The sequence below is a fragment of the Macrotis lagotis genome, chromosome 5 (genome assembly GCF_037893015.1).
Source record: "Macrotis lagotis isolate mMagLag1 chromosome 5, bilby.v1.9.chrom.fasta, whole genome shotgun sequence".
Lineage (NCBI taxonomy): Eukaryota > Metazoa > Chordata > Mammalia > Peramelemorphia > Peramelidae > Macrotis > Macrotis lagotis.
The window spans coordinates 55,164,311-55,185,907 of NC_133662.1; the positions used below are offsets into that span (position 1 = coordinate 55,164,311).

The window sequence follows — 21,597 nt, forward strand, 5'->3', positions numbered from 1 at the left end:
CTGAGTCTCCTCCTTAAAATGAAAGTCTTAGGAAGCATCAACTAATCAAAGTAAGAGGTCACAAAGTTGAGCAGGTACTTTCAATGTCTGAAATACAGAAAGGAAGTGTGCTTTCAGGATGAGAAGACTGCCAGACCAAAATAGAGAAGCTCTGAAAGAGTAAGGAGATCAGCTTGGAAAGGCAAAGAAAAATGACTGCCTGTTCCTCCTCAATTCATCAGGGTTAGCATTTTTAGGACCCCACTAGGAGCCAGTCACTGCACAAAGTGATGCAGACACAAAGAAAAAATGAGACAGTCTCAGCTCTAGAGGAAATAGCAGTCTAACAAGGGAAACAATATTCAAACAACCTTTGCAAATAAGCTAAGTACAGGATAAATTGGAGATTTTCAATAGAGGGAAAGCACTAGAATTTAGGGGCATTTGGAGAGACTTCATGGCTTGAAGCTGATGGGCCAGCTTTGTTATATAAAGTTACTTTAACCTTTGGCAATTTACACCCTATATATATTTCAGTCACTATAAGGTCTTGGGTCAATCTTCATGACAGAACTAGGGATTTCTTTCCCCTTTAGTATAGATCAAGGTCACATTTTAGTGTTTATAGAAATAAAATATAAGAATTAGCATTTTTTCCTGTTAAGAATTGAGGGGTTTGTATGCTTTATACATCCAGATTTATATATAAATACATATGTAAATAAAATTTATATGCATATTTATAGTTTATATTATTACAATTCTGCTAAAAACAGTTTGAACTTGAGTGAAAAACTTGCATTGAGTGATAATTGCATTTGTAATACATCTGTACTATGAGAAGAGGAAAGCTACTTTTTGGCAGTAGAAAGAAAATTCAGTATTTTATGTATAAAAATTGCTGAATAAGAGACCAAGAGGAGATTTGGTGGAACTCATTTACATTTGCGGAGTCTACAGGGACCCCCTGGCTCCTGCCAAACTCAATTTGCCTTATTAGCAAAGAGAAAATAATGAATCTTAAAAAAAAATCCAATTAGGAATGAAAACCATTCTGTCTTCTCTTGCAGAAGGTCATGCATACTAGGAAGAGACATATGGAACTATTTCAGGAATTAAATCAGAAATTTCAGACTTTGGACAGATTTCGGGACATACCAAACACAAGCAGTATGGTGAGTATACTTTTACTTAGCTCAATTCACTGAGTATGAACTCAGCACACCAAGTATTTAATGTCCACCCACTGTATTATATTCCCAGGACTGTGCTAGATTGCTGCAAAGGAATATAGAAGGAATATAAACTAGAAGGTATGATCTCATTACATGAAAAGTTCACAATCCTCCTGGTTAGTCAAGATATCCACCTTGTGTCGACTCCTAAAAAAGAGAAGAATCCATCCATGAACCAATGTAATTAGGTACCAAAATGAGTGGCTTAACTGACAAGAGTGATAGAAGAACTTGTGATTATTCTATGAATGACCTCATTTCTCATTAGGAAACAGACATGTTTGTTCCAGAAGCTTATTTACATGATACAAAGCAGATTTCAAAAGAATTATAATTTCATTGGTGCATTTATTTCCTCCACTGATGCAGAACACAATTCCATGATACATTCATTACTATATCATCTTCACATAGATCTCAAAGGGTCCTCATTTTATAGAATAGAAAACTGAATCCCAAATTTCAGAGTTAGCTTATCCACTCTGTTCTAGGCTGCTCATATCTCTCATTGTTTTTTTATAATCAAACTAAGAAATCAGATCTTAATGCCTTATTTTACCCTATGTATCATGAATGCCCTTCCCTCCAAATTCTGCCTCCCTTAATTGTAAACATTCTCCAAATCTAATTTGAATGCAATCTTTCTAGCAACATTCTCCTCTCTCCCAACCAGAAACTTCCAGATTCTACAGTAAGTGTGGTTTAGAGGCAAGGAAAAAAAAATAAAAGACTATCTTTTTTATTTTTTATCTTGTTTTATAGACTGCCATGTTCACAACTCTTTGCCTTGACTATGACTGTCTCCTCTGACAAAATGCACTTGTTTCTAACATTCACCTATTTAGAATCCTTAATTTCTTTCAAATCTCAACCCAGGTAATAAATAGGTTGAATTCCTTTCATTGCAGTTTTACTTATTAACAAGTGACTGTTTTGGGTTTCAGTCTCATCTCTCCTGCTAAGGATATAAGTTCCTTGAAAGCAGAACTAGTTTATACTTATTTTGTATTTCCTATTGTGCCTTGCTATACTGCTATGATATATAAACTGTCATAGCAGGCTATTCAGAAATTGATTACTTCCCTCTACTTCCACCTAACCATTTCTGTACAAATTTTTAGTCAGCAAATGACATTAACACAGGTCTCTACCTTGAGATTAGATGAAAATAAATTCACCAATTCCTCCAAAAAGATTAAAGCTGAATTTAAAATAAATGGAAGAAACCATATTTTTTTTTAACAGATATCAAATCCAGAAGGCATGTGTAATTAATTCAGCTGGCTAACCAGAATTATAGACAGTCTTGATTTTCAACCTTAGTCTCTACTATGAGGATTAAATCATTAATGGTGCAAATATATGGATCTCAGGATCTTAACAGTTGCTATTTTCCTTCTGATTCAACATCTCTGAGGTTGCATGATTTTTCTCTACTTAAATCTCTATTCTGCCTAGAAGCCTTTATTACTACATTAAAAACACCTCTACTATACATAGGGGAGGGGAAATTTGTCTTTATTAAATAATTATTGCTCCAACTCTCAAGAATGGAGGAAAAAGTTATTATTCTTTTATTGATGATAAACTTACAAAATATGAGTTCATTATCCTTGAGTCACATAATTTGTAGTGGCATATTATTACTGACAAATCTTCAATTGTGAAGGAAGAGTCATTTAAAAGTATTAATTAGACCATTTTATTTTTTATCTGGTACTAACATACCACCCACAAGTATAGTAAATGATAATAATTTCATAAATTAATAAATTTTTAGGAAAAGAAGTAAATTTGAAAGATTCTTTGTCCATTTTTACTGCTCAGAGCATGAAAATGAAGTCACTCCAACGAGACCATTCTTTTAACAATTTCCAGAGAGAATTTCTCCTCTTTCTCTCTTTTTTTGTTGTTGCAAGGCAATTGGGGTTAAGTGGCTTGCCCAAGGCCACACAGCTAGGTTAATAATTTTTTTTTTAGATTTTTTTTTGCAAGGCAAATGGGGTTAAGTGGCTTGCCCAAAGCCACACAGCTAGGTAATTATTAAGTGTTTGAGACTGGATTTGAACCCAGGTACTCCTGACTCCAGGGCCGGTGCTCTGTCCACTTCACCACCTAGCTGCCCCCTCTTTCTCTCTTAAATGTTTATGTTTGCATGTCACACCCAAGTTACTGCTCAAAATACTTCTTACTGCAGACTAAACCCATTCCCTCAATGCAAAACTCAACACAAGGCTTAAAATGGAACCAGAAAGAAACCAGGTGGTTCAGGATGTTGTATCAGGTGGAAAAAGCAGAAATGTAATTTTTACATCATGCAAAAAATCATTTAATGCATAGAGTATTTATAGGAAGGAAGGGAGAGGGAAGAAATAAAGAATCATAGAACATAGTTATAATGTTGTGTTCTAGACATTTTACAAATAGACCTTTTGAACATCGTAACTACCCTGAAAGTAGGTCTCCCATTCTACAGAGAGTGTAATTAGGAAAGTAGTACTAGCTGGCAAGGACCCTCTGATTATTAATGCTTGCCCCTTCACTCCCCTCAGCTCTTCCAGCTCCCCCACCCAAATTCTGATGCTTCAGTGATGATTCATTTCTCACCACAAAAACACTGCTTTCAAGGACATGACTCTCATTCATTCAGAACTCTAGTGGTGGGCACTATAGACAAAGCAGGCAGGGCAGGATGGCTAATTATTCAGGAAGAGTCTCAAAATGGGATCAGCAGTGTTTAAATCCTTCATTGTTATGACATAATAGTGTGCAATAGAAGATAGAGATCTCACCTCAAAGAGAGAGTCTTGCTTTCAAGTTCCACCCCAATAGATTTGTACTAGAAGTGTGACTGAACAAATCACTCAACTTCCTAGTACTCTAGGCAACTCTGTAAAACTATATATTATAGTGAAGGTATAGACTTAGTAGAGGGAATATCCTCCTCCAATAGTACTCAACACCACTGAAATCAGATCCAACCCATATCCCTGTGAATCATTAAACCAAATTCTTAGAGGTTAAACAAGACCAGAAGAATGCTAGATGTTTAACAACCACCTCTCTAAAAGAAATTTTATTCACAGTACACATTTAACTTTAATCTTCATTGTTACTATTTTCTCCAACTCTTTCTTAATCTGAACAATCAACAAAACAATAAATCATTTATAGTATTTGTTCATTTCCAAGGTATAAATGCTCACCATGAAAATTTACAATTAAAGATGGAATAAGCTTCTTTCAGCACACCAATGAATAAGACTTTAAGCAAGAATGAATACAAATGTTTCTCAGTGATCCTGAAATAACCTAAAAATTATTATTTAAAGATTAATTCTCTGCCATTTTTGTTCTTGCAATTGAACTTTTCATAAAAGCAGAATAAGGAAACATACCAAATATTTAAAGACATCTAGTTTAGAGCTCAGTTCTGGTTGGTCCAGTTTTTATATCAATGTTACATTCAAATTTTTTTTAAACTCCCAAGACAGCTGTAGTCACTGAATAAAGTTCAGCAAATAAACAAAACTCTGTTTTATGTCCTTCATTACTCAGTCACACCTGGATGACTTTGGACAAGCTAATTAAACTCAAAGAGACTCAGTTTCCTCAAATATAAAAATAGGTACTTGGAATAGATGACTTCTCAGGTTTCTTTCAACTGTGGATCTATAATCCTTGGTTTTATAAAAAAATTGGGGAAGTAGGGGGAGTTGTTTAACTTATTTTCAGGAACCATCTTTGAATTTCACAGGACTTGTTGAATTAGATATGTCAGCATAGCAATGAATATAGAGGATGTTAGGTCTGACAACAAGTTTCATTGTATTTCAAATATATTTTTAAACTAGAATAAATAGAAATTATAGATCTAGAATCCAGAATAGATCTAGAATAAATATAGATATCTAGATAGGCTCTAGATTGATCTGGACTGTGTGTGTGTGTGTATGTGTGTGTGTGTGTGGATTTGGAAATGTATTTCTAGAAAAAATGAATGAATTACTCCTTAGGAGTAAACTTTTTTTAAAACTTCAAATAATTTGAAATACGTTTTTGAAATTTAAAATAAATACTGGAGAAGTATAAAAAAAGACTGGACTTGGAGTCAGAGAACACAGAACTGAATCCTGGCTCTGCCATTATTACCCTTCAGGATCTTTTGCAAATTGCTTGGCCTCTGTAAAGTGAGAAAGTTGGATTAGTTGGTCTATTATATCCTTTGACCTCTAAATTTATGATCTTAAGTGAAACTTTTTTAAACTGCTCATTCTTTATTCTAATGGACATATTTAGCAAAAGGACATTAAATAGCCAACAGTCTCTCCTGAATAATGATTCATGTTAGCAAATTTCTGGATTAAATTTAATGACTGGGCAGTTGTACAAAGCACAGTTTCCATTTGATGTTTCCTTATATGACTGAGCAATATGACATTCAAATCAATACACTGTAATTTCACATCAGTTTGGTAACACACAAATTGTTCTGATGGATAGCTTCTTTTTTTAACTTAGATGTCAGTAATGATTTCTGATATAGCTCATACACAAAACTCCATCTGTTCTCATGTTTCTTCATTTTACATTAACTGTCAAATAACTTGTCATTTAAAACACAGTAATTTCCATAACCACATAAGAGCACAAATGATATGCCATATAGACATGATCAAGACTCTACCCAAGAGTAAGATGCACCCTTCCCTCAGGAAAAAAAAATGATGAATTTGTTATTAGAAGGCTCAGTAGATATAGTGTTAGAGCTGGAGTACGGAAAAGACATCTTTCAAAATTTCTTCCTTAGATAACCAAGTTACCACCTTTCAGACTGAGTTTTTCTTCATTTATAAAATTGTCTAGCAACACTTAATTTCCCAGATTTTTGTAAGGATCAAAAAGATAACATATATATAAAGCAGTTTGCAAACATTAAAGCAATATCTACAGTTATCACTATTATTAAGCATTAGGAGAAAATGAGGAAATAGATTCTAGAAAAGTAGCTGGCTATTAGGCAGAAGGGTTTTCAAAAACTCTACTGTTATTTAGGAAATGTTTCCCAGAAAAATTGAACTATCAGAAGGAAATAATTTGTAAAACCAGGAATGTGTCCAAAATATGCATGGGAATATAAAAAGTTGTACAGTAAAAGAAATGAATGACTATAGAACAAGAGAAGAAAGTATTTGAAGAATGAAAAAAAGAGAAAAAGAAAGAGAAGGAAAAGAAAAGGAAAAGAACATAAAGGAGTCTAAAAGTCTTTGATTTTATTTTGGTGTATACTCACTGGTAATTATTTTATCTTATAATGGTTATCCAATAATCTTAGCTCCTTGCCTATATCTCAAAAGATTCTATCACCAAATTGTTAACTTTCTATTATTTTACTTGAGTTTTCCTTCCTGGCAAGGAAGGAAATATCCCAAATAAGCCAAGAAGAATGCTGACTTTAGTCCTGGGAGCAGGGTTGAACAAAGGATAAAGAAAACCAGACCCAGAGTCTGGAAGACTCATCTTCATGAGTTCAAACTTACCTCAAACACATGCTAGCTGTGTGACTCTGGGCAAATCACTTTACCCTGTTGCCTCAATTCCTCATCTGTAAAATGAGCTGGAGAAGAATATGGCAAACCACTCTAGTGTCTTTGCTGCAAAAATCCCAAATGGGTCATGGAAAATCAGGCACAACTGAAATATCTCAACAACATTTAATCTGAGCCAAGTCACCTTGGACAAGTCATATAACCTTTTTTGGTGCATCGGTTTTCTCGACTATAAAACTAGATAGGCTCTCAGTCCCATTCTAGCTCAAAATCCTAATGATAATAGGAAAACTCTTGATATATGTGTTATCTCTTTGATCTATACCACAATACAGTGGTAGATGCCATTATTCTACACTTTTTATAGGTGAGGTACTGGGACTAAATGAATTACTTGCCCAAAGCCACAAAACTAGTGTCTAAGTGATTAAGAAACTTAATCTTACTAAAATTCATTCCCTAAATAAGTTTACTCTCTGTGCTCCTCCAAATTAGCTCCTAGAGACAAGGTGCTCTTCTACTCTTTTTACAATGCAAATGAATTCAAGTTATGCCTATTCCTTGGCAGCTGCAATTTCTGATCCATGCTGTAATTGCTTAAGCTGTATTAAAACAGCAGAGAGGTATTTACCTGGGATGCTGAAAAAAAAAAAGGAAAAAGGAAAAAAAAAAGACACCAATACCATCCATCAATTAAATGATTTTTTTCTCTTCCTCTTTTTCATAGGAAAATCCAGCACCAAACAAGAGCCCATGGGACACTTTCAAAAACCCTAGTGAATATCAACATTACACCACGATAAATGTTTTAGACACAGAGGCAAAAGATGCTTTGGAACTAAGACCAGCAGAATGGGAGAAGTGTCTGAATTTACCTCTGGATGTGCAGGAAGGAGATTTTCAAACAGAGGTGTAACAAAAAACAAGCAAAACCTACTGCTACGGAAACGAGATCGCTCATTGCACTGACTCTCAAGACTTGGGAAGCCTGACATTCCTCTCTGGACATTGTGGCTACAGATGTCAGGATATTCACGTGCCAAACGTCAGTGGTGTTTTCGTACCATATCGTCCCGCTAGGCAAGCTAGTGGAGAACCAGGTGTACAATTCTTACCATCCTGTGTTGTAAGTAAACGTGGAATGGATTTGTAAGGTAATCTTTATAGATAAACCTCAAGCAACGATTCATGTTGTTACTGCTTCATTTGGTTTAGTTTTCAGAAAACTTTACCATGAAGCACAATGTATATATTTATGCAGTTTTTAAAGTTTATAACAGTCTGTTTGGCCATTACTACACTTTTTACTTTATAATATAAAAGCAAAGTTTTTGTCATTAAATGAATGTTTGTTGAGCTACATTCTTCATTGCTTTAAATGCAATAAAGTAATAATCTCACTTTTATATGAATAATATATTTCACATCTTTATTATTGCAGTTTTCTCCAGAAAGCTCAGAGTAGCTTTCTATGCTGCAGCTGTGTATAAAATATTTAAAATGTTGTATGGTGTAAATAAACTTTTGTCTACATATCAGTTTTTTAGTGCATTTTATTTGGGATTTATTGAATTGAAATTTACATATTTATAAAGTTTTTTTTAATGCAGATACTGAAAAAAATGTATTCTCAGTTTTAATGGCATACCGTTATTACTCCTTTGAGGCTAATGATTTCTCAAATGTAAAAGTAGGTTTGTATAATAGGTTCTGTATTTTCTACTTAAAACGCTCTTTGGAACAATGTTACCATGTAAATTCAGTTTGTCAGAATTCTGCTGCCATCATTCTCATATATAAATAATTGTTTTTTTCCTATCATGATGAAAACACAACTAAAAGAAAACAGTAAGTTACCATTGCCAAAAAAAAAAACAGAAATGCTTATTTTAAATAATTGAGGATAGTGCATGTATCAAAAGAGAAGCCATGTGTGCTTACTAGTTCTAAATAGCATATGAGAAAAACTGCACTGATGCAGGATTTAAAATCATCTCAGATCCATAGTCTATAACAGAGACAAAAAAGGAATGTATTTGGCAGCTCAAAGAGAGGGGAAGGCTGAGGGAAGCTGTTGGTGCAAACTGTCTCTAGCTTTATTATAAGCCATGCTGGTGATGTCACTAGCCCCCTCAGTTCATCATTAAAGGAAATTTATTGTGGGACTTGTTTAAATTTTTTTTGGTTGTTCTTCAGATGATTGATCATTGTATTTATGATACTGTGGCAAGGAAGGGTATCCCAAGTTTTGAAGAAGTTTATTCAAACTTGTTTGATGTTAAACCTGAGCTGCATTATCTTTTGTGACCAGCCCTAGTCTCTGAGAACAGGGACATTGGCTGTGATGGCTTTGGAACTGGTGTAGCTCAGGCAAAGAGAAAATGACCTACTTTTAGAAAGAAGTTCAACAAAAAAGCCAACTCCACCACCAAGCTGAAGCCTTAATAACCAAACAAACAGCTCAGGCTTCATTCCTGTCGTTTGTTTTTATTGTTCTCAATGTAAAGATTTTGAAAAGTCTATTTTTAATCAAATTTTAAGAAATAAACATTATCAAAATATGCAAAAAAGAGTATAAATGTTAACAAAAGCCTGATTTTTCACTAGCATAAAATTATCATGATAATTATAATATGGTCTTAAAATTCATCAGTGGTTTTTTGGTCATAGAAATAATATCGTCATTATATAAAACTCACCCATAAAATAATTCAGCTTCCTATAACATGTAGATGGGATTTCAGTTTCTAATTGAAATGTTGAAACCATTCAAAACACCAGATGGAGAGCCTGCAGAGTCTATGAAGAATTGATAAAACATTAAAGCCTACAAAGCATTGGCATAAACATTTTGGTAAACATGAGTTTCATGAGAGTGTAATGGAAGTAAAGTGTAATGGAAAGCAAACTGACCTTGAAGTCAGCAGGAGCTGAGTTCAAGTCTTGCCTCTGACATATATTGGCCATGTGATCCTGGTCAAGTCATGGTCTAGTTACTGTGCTCTAATACTATAAGTTGCAAAGAAGGTGCTGGCTTGAATTAGTAGAGAGAATTTCCTGCTCTGAAAATTTTCTTAACCAATGAAATCATAGGTCTATTCCCTCTTCCTATGAATTTAAAATATCATAAAGAACAGTATTTCTTCTGAAATGTGGATTATATAGTGTATTATACAATGTAATGACATAATTAAAATTAATGAATTTCCTTTACAATTTTGTTTTTCAATTTCAAGGACTTAAAGAAATGTTTGACAGGAGACACAAGTAGTAAGTGAAAGACTTAAAATTTCTAGGCCCAATTGTTGGTTTGTGTACACAGTCTTTATGCAGGCCAAGACTCATAAATGCATCAATTGTCAGTTAAAAGGAACTTTTGCATAGAGTGTAGAAGATGATTCTAAGCAAGTTTAGGCAGCTGTGGTTCTGAGGAGTTTTTATTAACAGTCAATTGAATTACTTTAGAAGAGAGGCAGATAAATTCTGTTCTGGAGAATACAGATAAAGTTCTTTTTTTTCCCCTTCTACTAATGTAGGACTCTCTGCTCTTTGGTTAATTTAATTCTTGTCACCATTCAAAGATATATAAAATATATTTGCATTTGTATATATACATATATTCATATGAATCCATAATTTTGGATTGAACCTCTCACTTCATTGGTAATTCATTGAAATTTCTATTAAAGAAATTCCTTGTACTAAAGCAAATTAATACCTCCCTTGCAATTTATAGTCTTAGTGAGTTAGATGAGGGCAATGAGGCTAGAAAACAACCATCCATTAAGCAGTAGGTGTCAGAAGATAACTTGAACTCTGATTTCTCCATGATACCACAGGACTCCTACATTGATGTGTGTATGTGCTACAGATAACAACAATTTTGCCCAGATATCTATATGTCCTCATATGTACTACATTTATTGTTGGACACAAAAAGTATCAAAAACTACATGTTTGCAGTTCTAGAGGGAATTAGATATGTGTCAATGGAATGAATACCTACAATAACAAAACCACAGGACAGATCCATAAGGTATTAAGTATGGAACATGTTTTTGAACATATTTATGTATATACATATTATCTATAAGACTATGAAGATGTAATATGATCTGTGTATGGACCAAGGAGACAGGATGAAGATACAGATCCCTTTTATATTTGTATATACATATATATATGTGCACTTTGACAAGTTTCTATAATTTCATAGCTATAGATAAGAAAACTTCCTCTACTAATAGAAATTCATACTTGGACTGTGATTTATAACATTGGAAAAATTTCTGAGGGAGCATTGAAATTGTTAAGTTACATAAGGATTATATAGGCAGTATGTGTCAGAGGCAGGAGAGTTAACTGGCCCTCTATCCAGTATGCCACACTGCCTCTCTTAAACTTGTCTAAATAAAGGATATATTTAGATAAACAATTTACATAAATTTGTTCATTATATATTACTATATCTATATAGATATCTGTAGAGATGTATGTTTTCATATACATTGACAAACAATGACAAAGACAAAGAGTGTAAAGGTCAATCTGATGAGTTTGCATTTTGCCCTAGAAACAAAGGAACCATTTTAAGGAAGGCAATGATATAATCAGAATTTATGTCTTAGGAAGATTATTTTTTTCAGCTATGTAAAGCATGGATTAAAAAGGGAAGACACTAGAAACCAGAAGGCCAATTAGGAACCTATCACAATAATCCAGAGAATTTATACAAAAGACTAACATAAAATAAAAGGGGTCTTTCTTTAAAAATCTGTGGAATTACATTTCCCTTATGAGAAAAATATAATTGTTTTGTTCTATAAAGATTTCCATCTCACCTCCTACTAGGTTAGAAAAAGCTAAAACCCTAATGTTCTAAGCATGTAATTAAGAAAAATATGTGATAATGTCAAGAATTTGAAATAATTTTGCATACTTTACAAAATAGATAAGCTATCCATCAGTTTTTTTTAAGAAAAAGGAGAGGAATAAGCATTTCTAGAGCACTAGAAATTTCTAGGCACAGTCCTAAGAGCTTTAAAAATATTATCTCATTTGATCCTCACAACTTTGAGAGGTTAGCGCTATATCCCATTTATACAGTTAAGGAAACTGAAACAAATAGGCTAAGTGACTCACCCAGAATTACAAAGCTAGTAAGTATGGTTTAGCCATCTATCCACTGTGCCACCCAGCTGCCTCCAGCTAAGTAGAGTTAATTTTTCAAAAACATGTCTCTAAGTTGATTAGAGCAGATACAGACTGAAAACCATTTAACTAAATTTCTTACTATTATCAACATGTAAGCTTTGTCCTAACCTCTGAACTACTTCTTTATGACATCAAAGTAAGATTGTGTGCAATGGCTTGGGAGTCAGAAATGCCCACTTATTTCATTTTGGAAGAGCTAATGTATTTATAAGTATTGTGATAGTATAATAAAATCCTAACTCTAGAGCCATGGAATCATCTGGTTCTACTCCCTATTTTCACAACTGAGAAAATAGATTCTCAGGGAAGCTAAGTGACTTGTCTAAAGTCACATCATATGTGTCAGAGGCAAGATGATTGCAGAGTGTACACTGTTTTCCAAATGTGATCTTCTAAAGAACATATAAATTTATAGTTATTATTATTTCAGTTCTCAACTCTTCATACTAATAATTCATGCAACAAGAATTTATTAACTACTGGACACAGAACTCAGCTAGAGATGGTGAGGGGGTTTCACATATATATACATACACATACACATATGTATGTATATATTCATGCTAACATAGTCCCGATACTCCAGGAGCTGACAATCTAGCTAAGAAGACATGAACAAAAGTTTAAAAATCCAGGCCATGATATAACATAGTAATAAAACTAGTTTAACTCCTATCTCCTATGGGATAGACTGAATAATAGGTAGAATTTGGATAGGAGCAGTGAAAGAGGAATATTATTCTGAAACAGGAGGGAACCAGACATACACAAATTGTGGAATTAAGAATGAACATGAATTACTGGGGAACAATAAAGAGACTAATTTAGCTGAAGCAAAAGAAAGGTGGATGAGTGAGAGTGTGTGTGTGTGGGGGGGGGAATGTTAAAATTATTCCAAATACTGGATAACCCATGTCTACATGAAGCTTTGGAGTACACTCTTATCTTGTTCTGCAGAGCCTTTACCAATTCTTTGGCTCAAATACTATAATTTGTTGGCAGAGGAAAGAAAAGATTTTGAAATTTGCTGCAATTAATCCATAAAATTGGGCATGCCTACGTAGATAAGTTAAATTTTAACACATCCTCATTTTTTTTAGGGTAAGGTAAAAAAAATGGCTTGCAAAGTTAAACTAAGATTTTCAACTACCCGAGGCTTTCTTGGAGAGTATCTTTGGCTCCAGTTGGGCTCAAGCACTTAAATCTTTAACTAAATCCTTAAATAAAAGCAGGAGTTTTTTAACACTTTATTGAAAAAAATCAGAGAAAAATCTCCCCACGCCCACATCAAGAAAAGCAAATTTTCAATTCAGCAGTACTTATTTTATGTCAAAGTTCTGTGCTAAGCACTAGTATTTGCATAGTCCTTGTCCTAAAGAAACTTATACTCTACTGGAGATGTGTTATATTTACCTAGTAAGTTTTTTCACCTAATCCATGGAAAGTGCACCAATATCTGAAGGGATTTGAGGAAGAATTCATAGAATTGTTGATGAAAGATATAAATGCTAAAAAGCCTAGAGGAAGGGGAAAAAAGCCTTTAGGAAGCCTAGAATTAAAGTAGGAAGTTAAAGTGGGTAGGTCATAATATCTTAAGTATAGGGAACAACAAATACTCTATTTAGCCTATAATGGAAAATGTGCAAGGAGTAAAATTAGAAAAAAGATGGAAAAGTAGGTTGAAACTAAACTTGAAAGTCCATCTGAGAAGTTTAGTTTGTCTTAGATAAAAGAGAAACAATAAAACTTTTCCAGCAAAACAATGGCACAGTCAATATTTGTATCTTATAAATTACTTGGAACCAGCTCCAACTAGAATCAATGGCTAAATTTTCAGGATGACATTTAAACCTTAGAAATCAGCAAATTTTACAACCAGGCTTCATATGTCATTGTTGTTGATTGTCTAGTGCTAAGAAATTAATGGAGAAAATGTTAATAATGCAAATTAAATTTAAAAGTATATATCATATAAGGGTGTCTTAAGTGGTGCAGTGATTAGAGCACTGGCCCTGGAGTCAAGAGTACCTGAGTTCAAATTGGCCTCAGACACTTAATTGCCTAGCTGGGTGACCTTTGGCAAGTCTCGCAACCTCATTGCCCTGCAAAAAAATAAAGTAATAAAAAAATAAAAAATAAATTTAAGTGTGTCATATATACATTTTCCTAAGGATCCAGTTGTTAACTAACATAGCCCTGATTATTTTGGTTGCTAAAAGAAAGATGAACTAGTGATAGTAGAAACCTAAATAAGGGAGAGCAATGAGGAGGACAACACAGAATTCCAGGTGAGAAGTAAGGTGGGCATACACTAAAGTGAAGATAAGAGGGGAAAAAATCAATACTTGTTCTTAGATTGAATGGGTAGAGAGTAAAATATCAAATATGACTTTAAGGTTACAGACCTACAGGTCGGTGTGACTGATATGATGGTGACCTCAAAAGAAAAGAATCTATGGGGGAGGACCTTTCAGGGCATGACTTAGTTTTTTAACCTGTTGACTTCAAGATTTCAATGGGACATCCAACTGCAGGACTACAAAAAGCAGTTCTGCAATTGCTATTACTCCTACAATAAGCAGGTATAGGGCTGCAATTCTGGAGAGAAATTAGAGCTGACTATTTAGGTTTGGAAATGTTCCATGCAGAATTGAATTCATGGGAGTAGATGAAATCACCAAGGGTGGGAGTATAGAGACAAAGAAGAGGGACCAAGACTAAAAGTGCTCACCCTCCAGATTACCTTAATTCATATACGTAGGTTGTAGGAAATTAAAAATTATTTAGCACAGCACAATAAGAACAATATTGCCACTGAGATGTGTGAAAAATGTATCTATACTCATGTCCGTGAAGAGAATAATGCAATTTAATATAGAAACAGATATTTGGACAACAGAATCATGGATTGCTTGAGTTTGCCAGGATAATACAGATTACTTAGCTTGACCTCTAATTTTACGAAGAAGATATAATGCTGTAATTAAAGAAATATTTCAGAAAAAGAATTTTTTAGGTTTATATAATACCCATTGGATTCTTTAGCTCTAGAGAATGACATAGACTTAGACCTGGGAGGGAAAACTGAATCAGAAAGAAATTTCATCCCTTTACCCTGGTTTACACAGCTAGTAAACTACTTCAAAAATTTTTTTTAAATTTTATTTAAGGCAGTGGGGTTGAGTGATTTGCCTAAGGTCACACATGCTAGTAAACTTCTAAGGTGGAAGTTGTACCCAAAGCTTCTGAACTCCATGTCTAGTACCCTAATCATTGCATTTTGCTGTATTCATCCATAGAAATATCCCCTCAGAAGCACAAACTCCCTTTGCTTCAATTCTTTTCTCAAAAAAACAATTTTCTAATTAAAAATTTGGTCTTCCAAGTTCTGATGTGACAGGACAAGAAGGTTCCATAAACATGACTAACATCAGTACACACATAGTTGGCACACACATGTCTCTGCCTGAAAATAAAGTCATTCTGTTTTATAAATTACTTTTCTATGCCCTTGATTGGCAAGAATCACTAACCCAAATTCCAGTCACTTCTGTTTGATATAACAAAAATGACTTTGTACCTGAAAAGTTAAAGAAAAGATATAAATATGATGCACCCCACTGCCACCCTGATCTTATTCTTCTTACATTAAAAAAATGCTCATTATAGACACTGATTCTTCTCTTAACTGCATCCCACTTAATGATGGGCTTGGAGGGATCTTAAGGGGTTACTGAATATACTCTGTGGCCTCTGGGAAGCCCTGTACTGATACTAATCAAGCTGAGATCTTTGCCTTTTGATTTAAAATTTCCAAAGAAAAGATAATACACTATAACCCAGTAAGGCATGACATAATCTCATTCTTTGCCATATTAATCAAAGCTCATGTTTTGGGTCAATGTTTCCAGCCAAATGCAAACATTTTTAATCTGTCCTTAAAAAAACTAAAACAAACAGGCCACTTTACTGATCAAAGTATCCATCAATCAAAAGCATTTATTAAGCATTGCCTAGGTTCAGGTAGCATTCTCAGCCCTGGGCAAACAAGAAACACAGAAACATGGTTACCGCACACTAGGAACTCATATTCTAAAGGAGGAGATAGCATGGAAAAAAAATTGCTTATAGAAGATACATACAAAAGAGATAGAAGATAATCTCAGAGAGAAGGCACTAGCAGAGGGTTCCAAGGAGATGGGAAATAGAAACTTTGGATTTGAGCTGAGAGTTGAAGGAAGCTGGAGAAGCCAGTAGGCAGAAGTGAGAAGGCCAAGCATCCCAAGAAGACAGAACAAGAATTGAAAAGGTGGTTTGTAGAGATGAAGTTTTGGATGTAACAAGAGCAACAAGGCCAGTGTAGCTTAATTATAGAGTAAGTGGATGGAATCAAGTTTAAGAAGTTTAGAAATAAAGATATCACCTAGGTTGAAAAAGGGTTTTAAATGCTAAAAAGAGTTAATAAAGAACTTTGTTGTTGTACAGTCATTTTTGATCATGGCTCTTTGTCATCCTATTTCCTTGGCAAAGATAGCTGAGTGGTTTGCCATTTCCTTCTCCAGCTCATTTTACAGATGAGGAAACCGAGGCAAATAGGATTAAATGATTTGCCCAGGTGCATAAAGCTAGTAAAACCAAAGCTAGATTTGAACTCAAAAGATAAATCTTTCTGATTCCAGGTCCAGTGCTTGATCCACTCTACCACCTAGTTGCCCATAATAATGAGCTATTGGAGTTTAATGATCCATGAGTGATGGGATCAGATCTGAATTTTAGGAAGATCATTTTGGCAGCATTGCTGAGGATGAATAGGAGTAGGGAGAGAAACCAACAATGGTCCAGGGGAGTAACTTTGCAAACCTAGGGAATAAAAGAAAAGGAGCAAGGGAGTAGATAAGAGATACTGTGAAGTTCCAAACAACACAAATGATTTAAATAAAATGTGCATATACGGATACCATATCTAGAAGGTCACAAGTCCCTAAAAAGGACTTTAAAGATAAGCTATTCCATTGTTCTCATTTTAGAGATGAGGAGAATAAAGCCCATAAAGGAATGGTCTATTTTGCTAGTATCACACATGCAATAGGTATTAAGAGTCTGGATTCAAATACAGGTCCTTTGACTGTAAAACCAGAAATCTTTTCAAATGGATCATAATCTCAAAAAGGACCAATCACCCATCCCTTGTTGGCCTAACCTTCTCAATGTGGTGAAAGGTGGGCAAAAGGAATGGGATGACAGCACTTCATCCTGAAGAATCTAGCCTCCTTGTCACTTGAAAAGAGAAACAGAATTGGCCTCCTAATCCTATCACAACTGTTCCTTCCCTGGGAATCTTCCAGCCTCAACTCCTCGAGAATAAGGAAATATTTCACAACTCTCTACACATACAACACAAGATTCATTATTTATTTTTGTTTGTTTACTTATTTTTAAAATCTGGGTCTCCCTCACATAAGCTATAAATACAGCAACCACGCACAGGTATGATCTCACTACTGATGGATCCAGGAGTTTTGACATACTCTGGTTTGGTTTCTTTTTCCAACCTGTCCAGTTTCAGCCTTCCTTGGGTAGTCTGTTGATCTCATGCTCCTTGGAGCACTATATTAATACTTCAAGGAAAAATGAAGAGTTCCCTGAAGATACTCAATTGGCTTTAACCCTATTAACACTCTAAACTCAGAGTTCAAGCAACTCACCAACCTCAGCATCCCCTGTAGCAAGGATCATAGGTATTCACTACCATAGCCAGCTATCCTCTCCACTTGCTTTTTGCCAGTGACATAGTGTTAGAGCATTTTCAGCCCCTAGGCAGTCATTCACTTTTCCTTTTTCTTCCTTTGACAAAAACTATCCAGAGGATTAACCTCCCCCCCTCAAAAGACTAACTCACTGGAATATTTTGTCCTAAGAAAAAGCATTTCCTTTTGCTTTAGGTTCAGAGGTAAGCAATAGAGGACCTAGGGTTAAATTTTGTCTCTCCCACTTAATATTTGGACAAATCACTTAGCCTCTCTGAGTTTTTTTTCTCTATAAGAGAAGGAAGGGAAGAGAATAAGTATTTACTTAGTGTTTATTATGTACCAACTCTTCACTAAATGCTTTTTTTTACAAATATTATTTTACTTGATCATCACAGCAACCCTGTAAGGTAGACACTGTCCCTATTATAGTTGAGGAAACTGAGGCTAGTAAACATTAAGTGACTTGCCCTGGGTCACATAGCTAGGAAGTGTCTGATTCAAATTCAGACATTCATGACACCAGGCTCAGTCCTCTATCCTCCACTGTACCACTGGCTATATCCTAACAAGGTGATGCCTAAGGTCCCTTAAGCTCTAAATTCTATTTTAGGGGCGACTAGGTGGCGCTGGGGCGGCTAGGTGTGCAGTGAATAGAGCACTGATCTTGGAGTCAGGAGTACCTGGGTTCAAATCCGACCTCAGACACTTAATAATTACTTAGCCATGTGGCCTTGGGCAAGCCACTTAACCCCATTGCCTTGAAAAAAAATCTAAAAAAAAAAATTCTATTTTAGTATTTGATGGTATCCAATGTGGGAGTTTAATCCTTACCCATAGGTAACCAGGGCCAATATAGAATTCTAAGAAACACTGCCTGTTCCTTTTTCATTTCAAGGCTGAATTTAAACTTTTCAAACAAGGTAATGAGCATGGTATCATCTTTTGTTAATGAAAGCATCATCACAAGCAAGCACATATCAAGTGTATGTATGTTTATATACCAGCTTCCTATTGACAAAATGTGATGAGTGGATTACACTAAATCAAGCAGGAGGGACATAAATTGCCACTTGCATCTCTTCTAAGACTTATTGGATCAGGCTTACTGCTATGGACTGACTGAGTACTAGTATCAGTATTGCCAATCCCCCAAGAAAGGGAATAAAGCCAAAACAAACCTCCCCCATTGCCAAATCTGACAATGAAATAGTGAACACTTCAAAAACGTCCATTTCATGGTCCCATGAAGATGCAAGGAGGAGAACTGTTTACATACCCAGATCCTCCAATTAATCAATAAGTTGCTTTCCATGGGGAAAAAAAAAGAAATTAATGATGAGTCCAAGTATACTTGTGTTTGGAGATTTTTGTTTCTCTTGAAGAAATCAAAAAGGGCATTTTATCCTACAAAGTGCTATTTTGGCTTTGAAAAAAAGTAAATTGGTGGGTCCTGAAAGGAGGGATTTTCTTTGAATTTGTGACTGAAAAAAGGAGAAAAAGTTATTGAATATCAGACAAAAATATTTTTTTCATAGATCCTTTTATTTAAATTTAGAGCTCTAAGCAGCCTTAAAGACCATCAAGTCCAACGCTCTTATTTTATAGATAAGGAAACTGAGGCAGAAAAAGGTTAAATGAGTTGTCAGTGTCTGACTACCTTGTTCAGCTTTCTGGAGCATCTCTCTGCTGAGAGTGTATGTTCCTTCATTGTCAGTAACATCAAAAACACCATGTGTTCCTATAGTCAGAATATTGGCCTCAGCCCACAATATCAAATATTCCACTTCACAGCTGTGTAGAGATCCTCCTGACCTTATTTTACTTAGCATAATTAACAGCCATTCTCACAGTCAGAGTGGGATGGGTTTTCCATGGAGCTTATCACCTGATACTCAAAGCCTGGGACAGTCATTTCATTCTTAAAAGAAACCAGTTTTTATGGTAGCAGCAGACCCCAGAACCAGGTGGTGTCCCTAGGGTGGTCACATCAAACTGGCCAAGAAAAGCCAACAGGCTTTCAGTGGCAACTACCCAGATTCCCTCACATAATTACAAATGAATATTTGTTCCTATTTCTTTCTGGTTGACAAAGACTGCTGCAGAATTCTTGGATGGGTTGGGATTGGAATCGGGGAGGGGGGAATTCCATTCCACTTTTTGCTTATGGTCATGGATGCTGAAGCCACAGAGCCTCTCCAATGTGGGTTGTTATTTTCATCCTCCCTGTGAAATAAAGGTGTAGCTACTTAAGGCAATGCCCAGCAAGAGCCTACATTTCAGAAACTTTCATGCTGTTAAAAAATTTTTTTTTAAGCTGCAGGTAGAAAAGAAGACTTTGTGGAACAGAAATAATAGAGCAGAAAACAATTTAGCATTCTGCCTGAAAAAATGTTTTCTTTCTATACTGCCTCTTCCTAACAATCTATGGATTAGAAACCAGGACAGTTTCTCTGTCTTCTTTAAATGAGAAGAGGAAAAAGGGGAGGCAGGGAGAGGAGGGGAAACTGTAAGTAAATGGATAAGAGTATATAATTGAAGATAACAAGGAAACAAGAACACAGGTATGCCTCTGCCTGAGAAACGATATGTTGGAATCACTGGAGAAGAAAAAATAGGTTGCCCTTGAGAAGGCATTGTGCCAGAAGGAAGGTCAAGAGGCACTGAAAATCAGATGAATGACAGAATACAGCAGAGAAAGGAAAACAAACAGGTGCCACTTAGGTAAGATGGGTTGCCATGGCATTTAATTTGCTGAGCCCTGGCCATCAGGATTGTCCCTATAAGTCTGCTCTACGATGGTTTTCCAGCTGTGGGCCAGTTGTTCCTATAACCAATGGATTAGGTAGTCTGATATAGGTTTCTAGATGGCATAGTACCTGTCATGCTGAACCTGGAGTTGGGAAGAAGAGTTCTAATCATTCCTCATTAGCTAAAAAGATATAATGGGGGGAGCAGCTAGGTAGCACAGTGGCTAGAGCACTGGTCCTGGAGTCAGGAGTACCTGAATTCAAATCCGACCTCAGACAATTAATTACCTAGTCGTGTGGCCATGGGCAAGCCACTTAAATGCCATTGCCTTGTAAAAACCTAAAAAATTAAAAAATTAAAAAAATAAAAAGATATAATGTATATAGAAGGATTTAAAAACACTACATAAATGTGAACTATTATATTACTAATGAAGTATGCTGATGGACCCTGAGCAGGCAACTTAACTTTTCTGTCTCTATTTCCCCATTTGTGAAATAAGGAGTTGGTACTGGATGTCATCTAAAGTCCCTTTTGGTTTAAATCTTTATTCCTATAATTTTGTTTCTCTTTTGCATTTCTTAGAGGAGCCATACTGGAATCCTGAGAAAACTTATATTTAACAGAAACAAATAATGGAGGAATGAATAGGAAAATACTCTTATTAAGCTCCTATTATTGTATCATGCTGTATGAGAAGTAAAGTCCCTCAGGAATGCTTTTCCTGTAATAGCTGGAAGTTTGTTTGCATAGTATCCAGCACCACTGATCAGATTTAGAAAAAGAAAATTTTTTTTTTTACTTTATTTAGCCTCAGTTTTGTACTCACCATACAGCCAAGCAATCTATCCTAATGACCCAGAGGAAAATTTTTTAGGAGATCTGTGTGGTAATAATAATAGCTGGAGAAGAAAATGGCAAACCACTCTAGTATCTTTGCCAAGAAAACCCAAATGGGGTCACAAAGAGTCAGACATGACTGAAAACAACTGAACAACCAAATAATAATGGCATTTATTTAGCTCATTAAAATCTACAAAGAACTTTACATATATTATCCAATATAAATCTCATATCCCTACTTTATAGCCTTTTCAGGCAGAAGTGAAATGACCGTTTTTT

General features: G+C 35.1%; 1 protein-coding gene and 1 long non-coding RNA gene across 8 annotated transcripts in view; one reads left to right on the top strand and one right to left on the bottom strand.

The window, feature by feature from the left end:
- The window catches only part of ADGRB3 (adhesion G protein-coupled receptor B3), a 909,716-nt gene extending 901,432 nt beyond the window's left edge, over positions 1–8,284 (top strand). For all 3 annotated transcript variants that reach the window (XM_074237293.1, XM_074237296.1, XM_074237295.1), the window contains 2 exons: positions 1,050–1,154; positions 7,491–8,284. In XM_074237293.1, the coding sequence (XP_074093394.1) occupies positions 1,050–1,154; positions 7,491–7,679 (294 nt within the window). In that variant the 3' untranslated portion in view covers positions 7,680–8,284. The remainder of the gene's footprint in view (positions 1–1,049; positions 1,155–7,490) is intronic.
- Positions 1–21,597, bottom strand: part of LOC141523801 (uncharacterized) — a 97,178-nt gene that overhangs the window by 62,744 nt on the left and 12,837 nt on the right. For 2 of the 5 annotated variants that reach the window (XR_012478596.1, XR_012478598.1), the window contains exon 1: positions 1–21,597. This exon is cut by the window's right edge and continues 8,232 nt beyond it. The exons of 2 other annotated variants lie outside the window; for them this stretch is intronic. This is a non-coding gene — a long non-coding RNA (uncharacterized LOC141523801). One more of the 5 variants, XR_012478599.1, reaches the window with a different exon arrangement.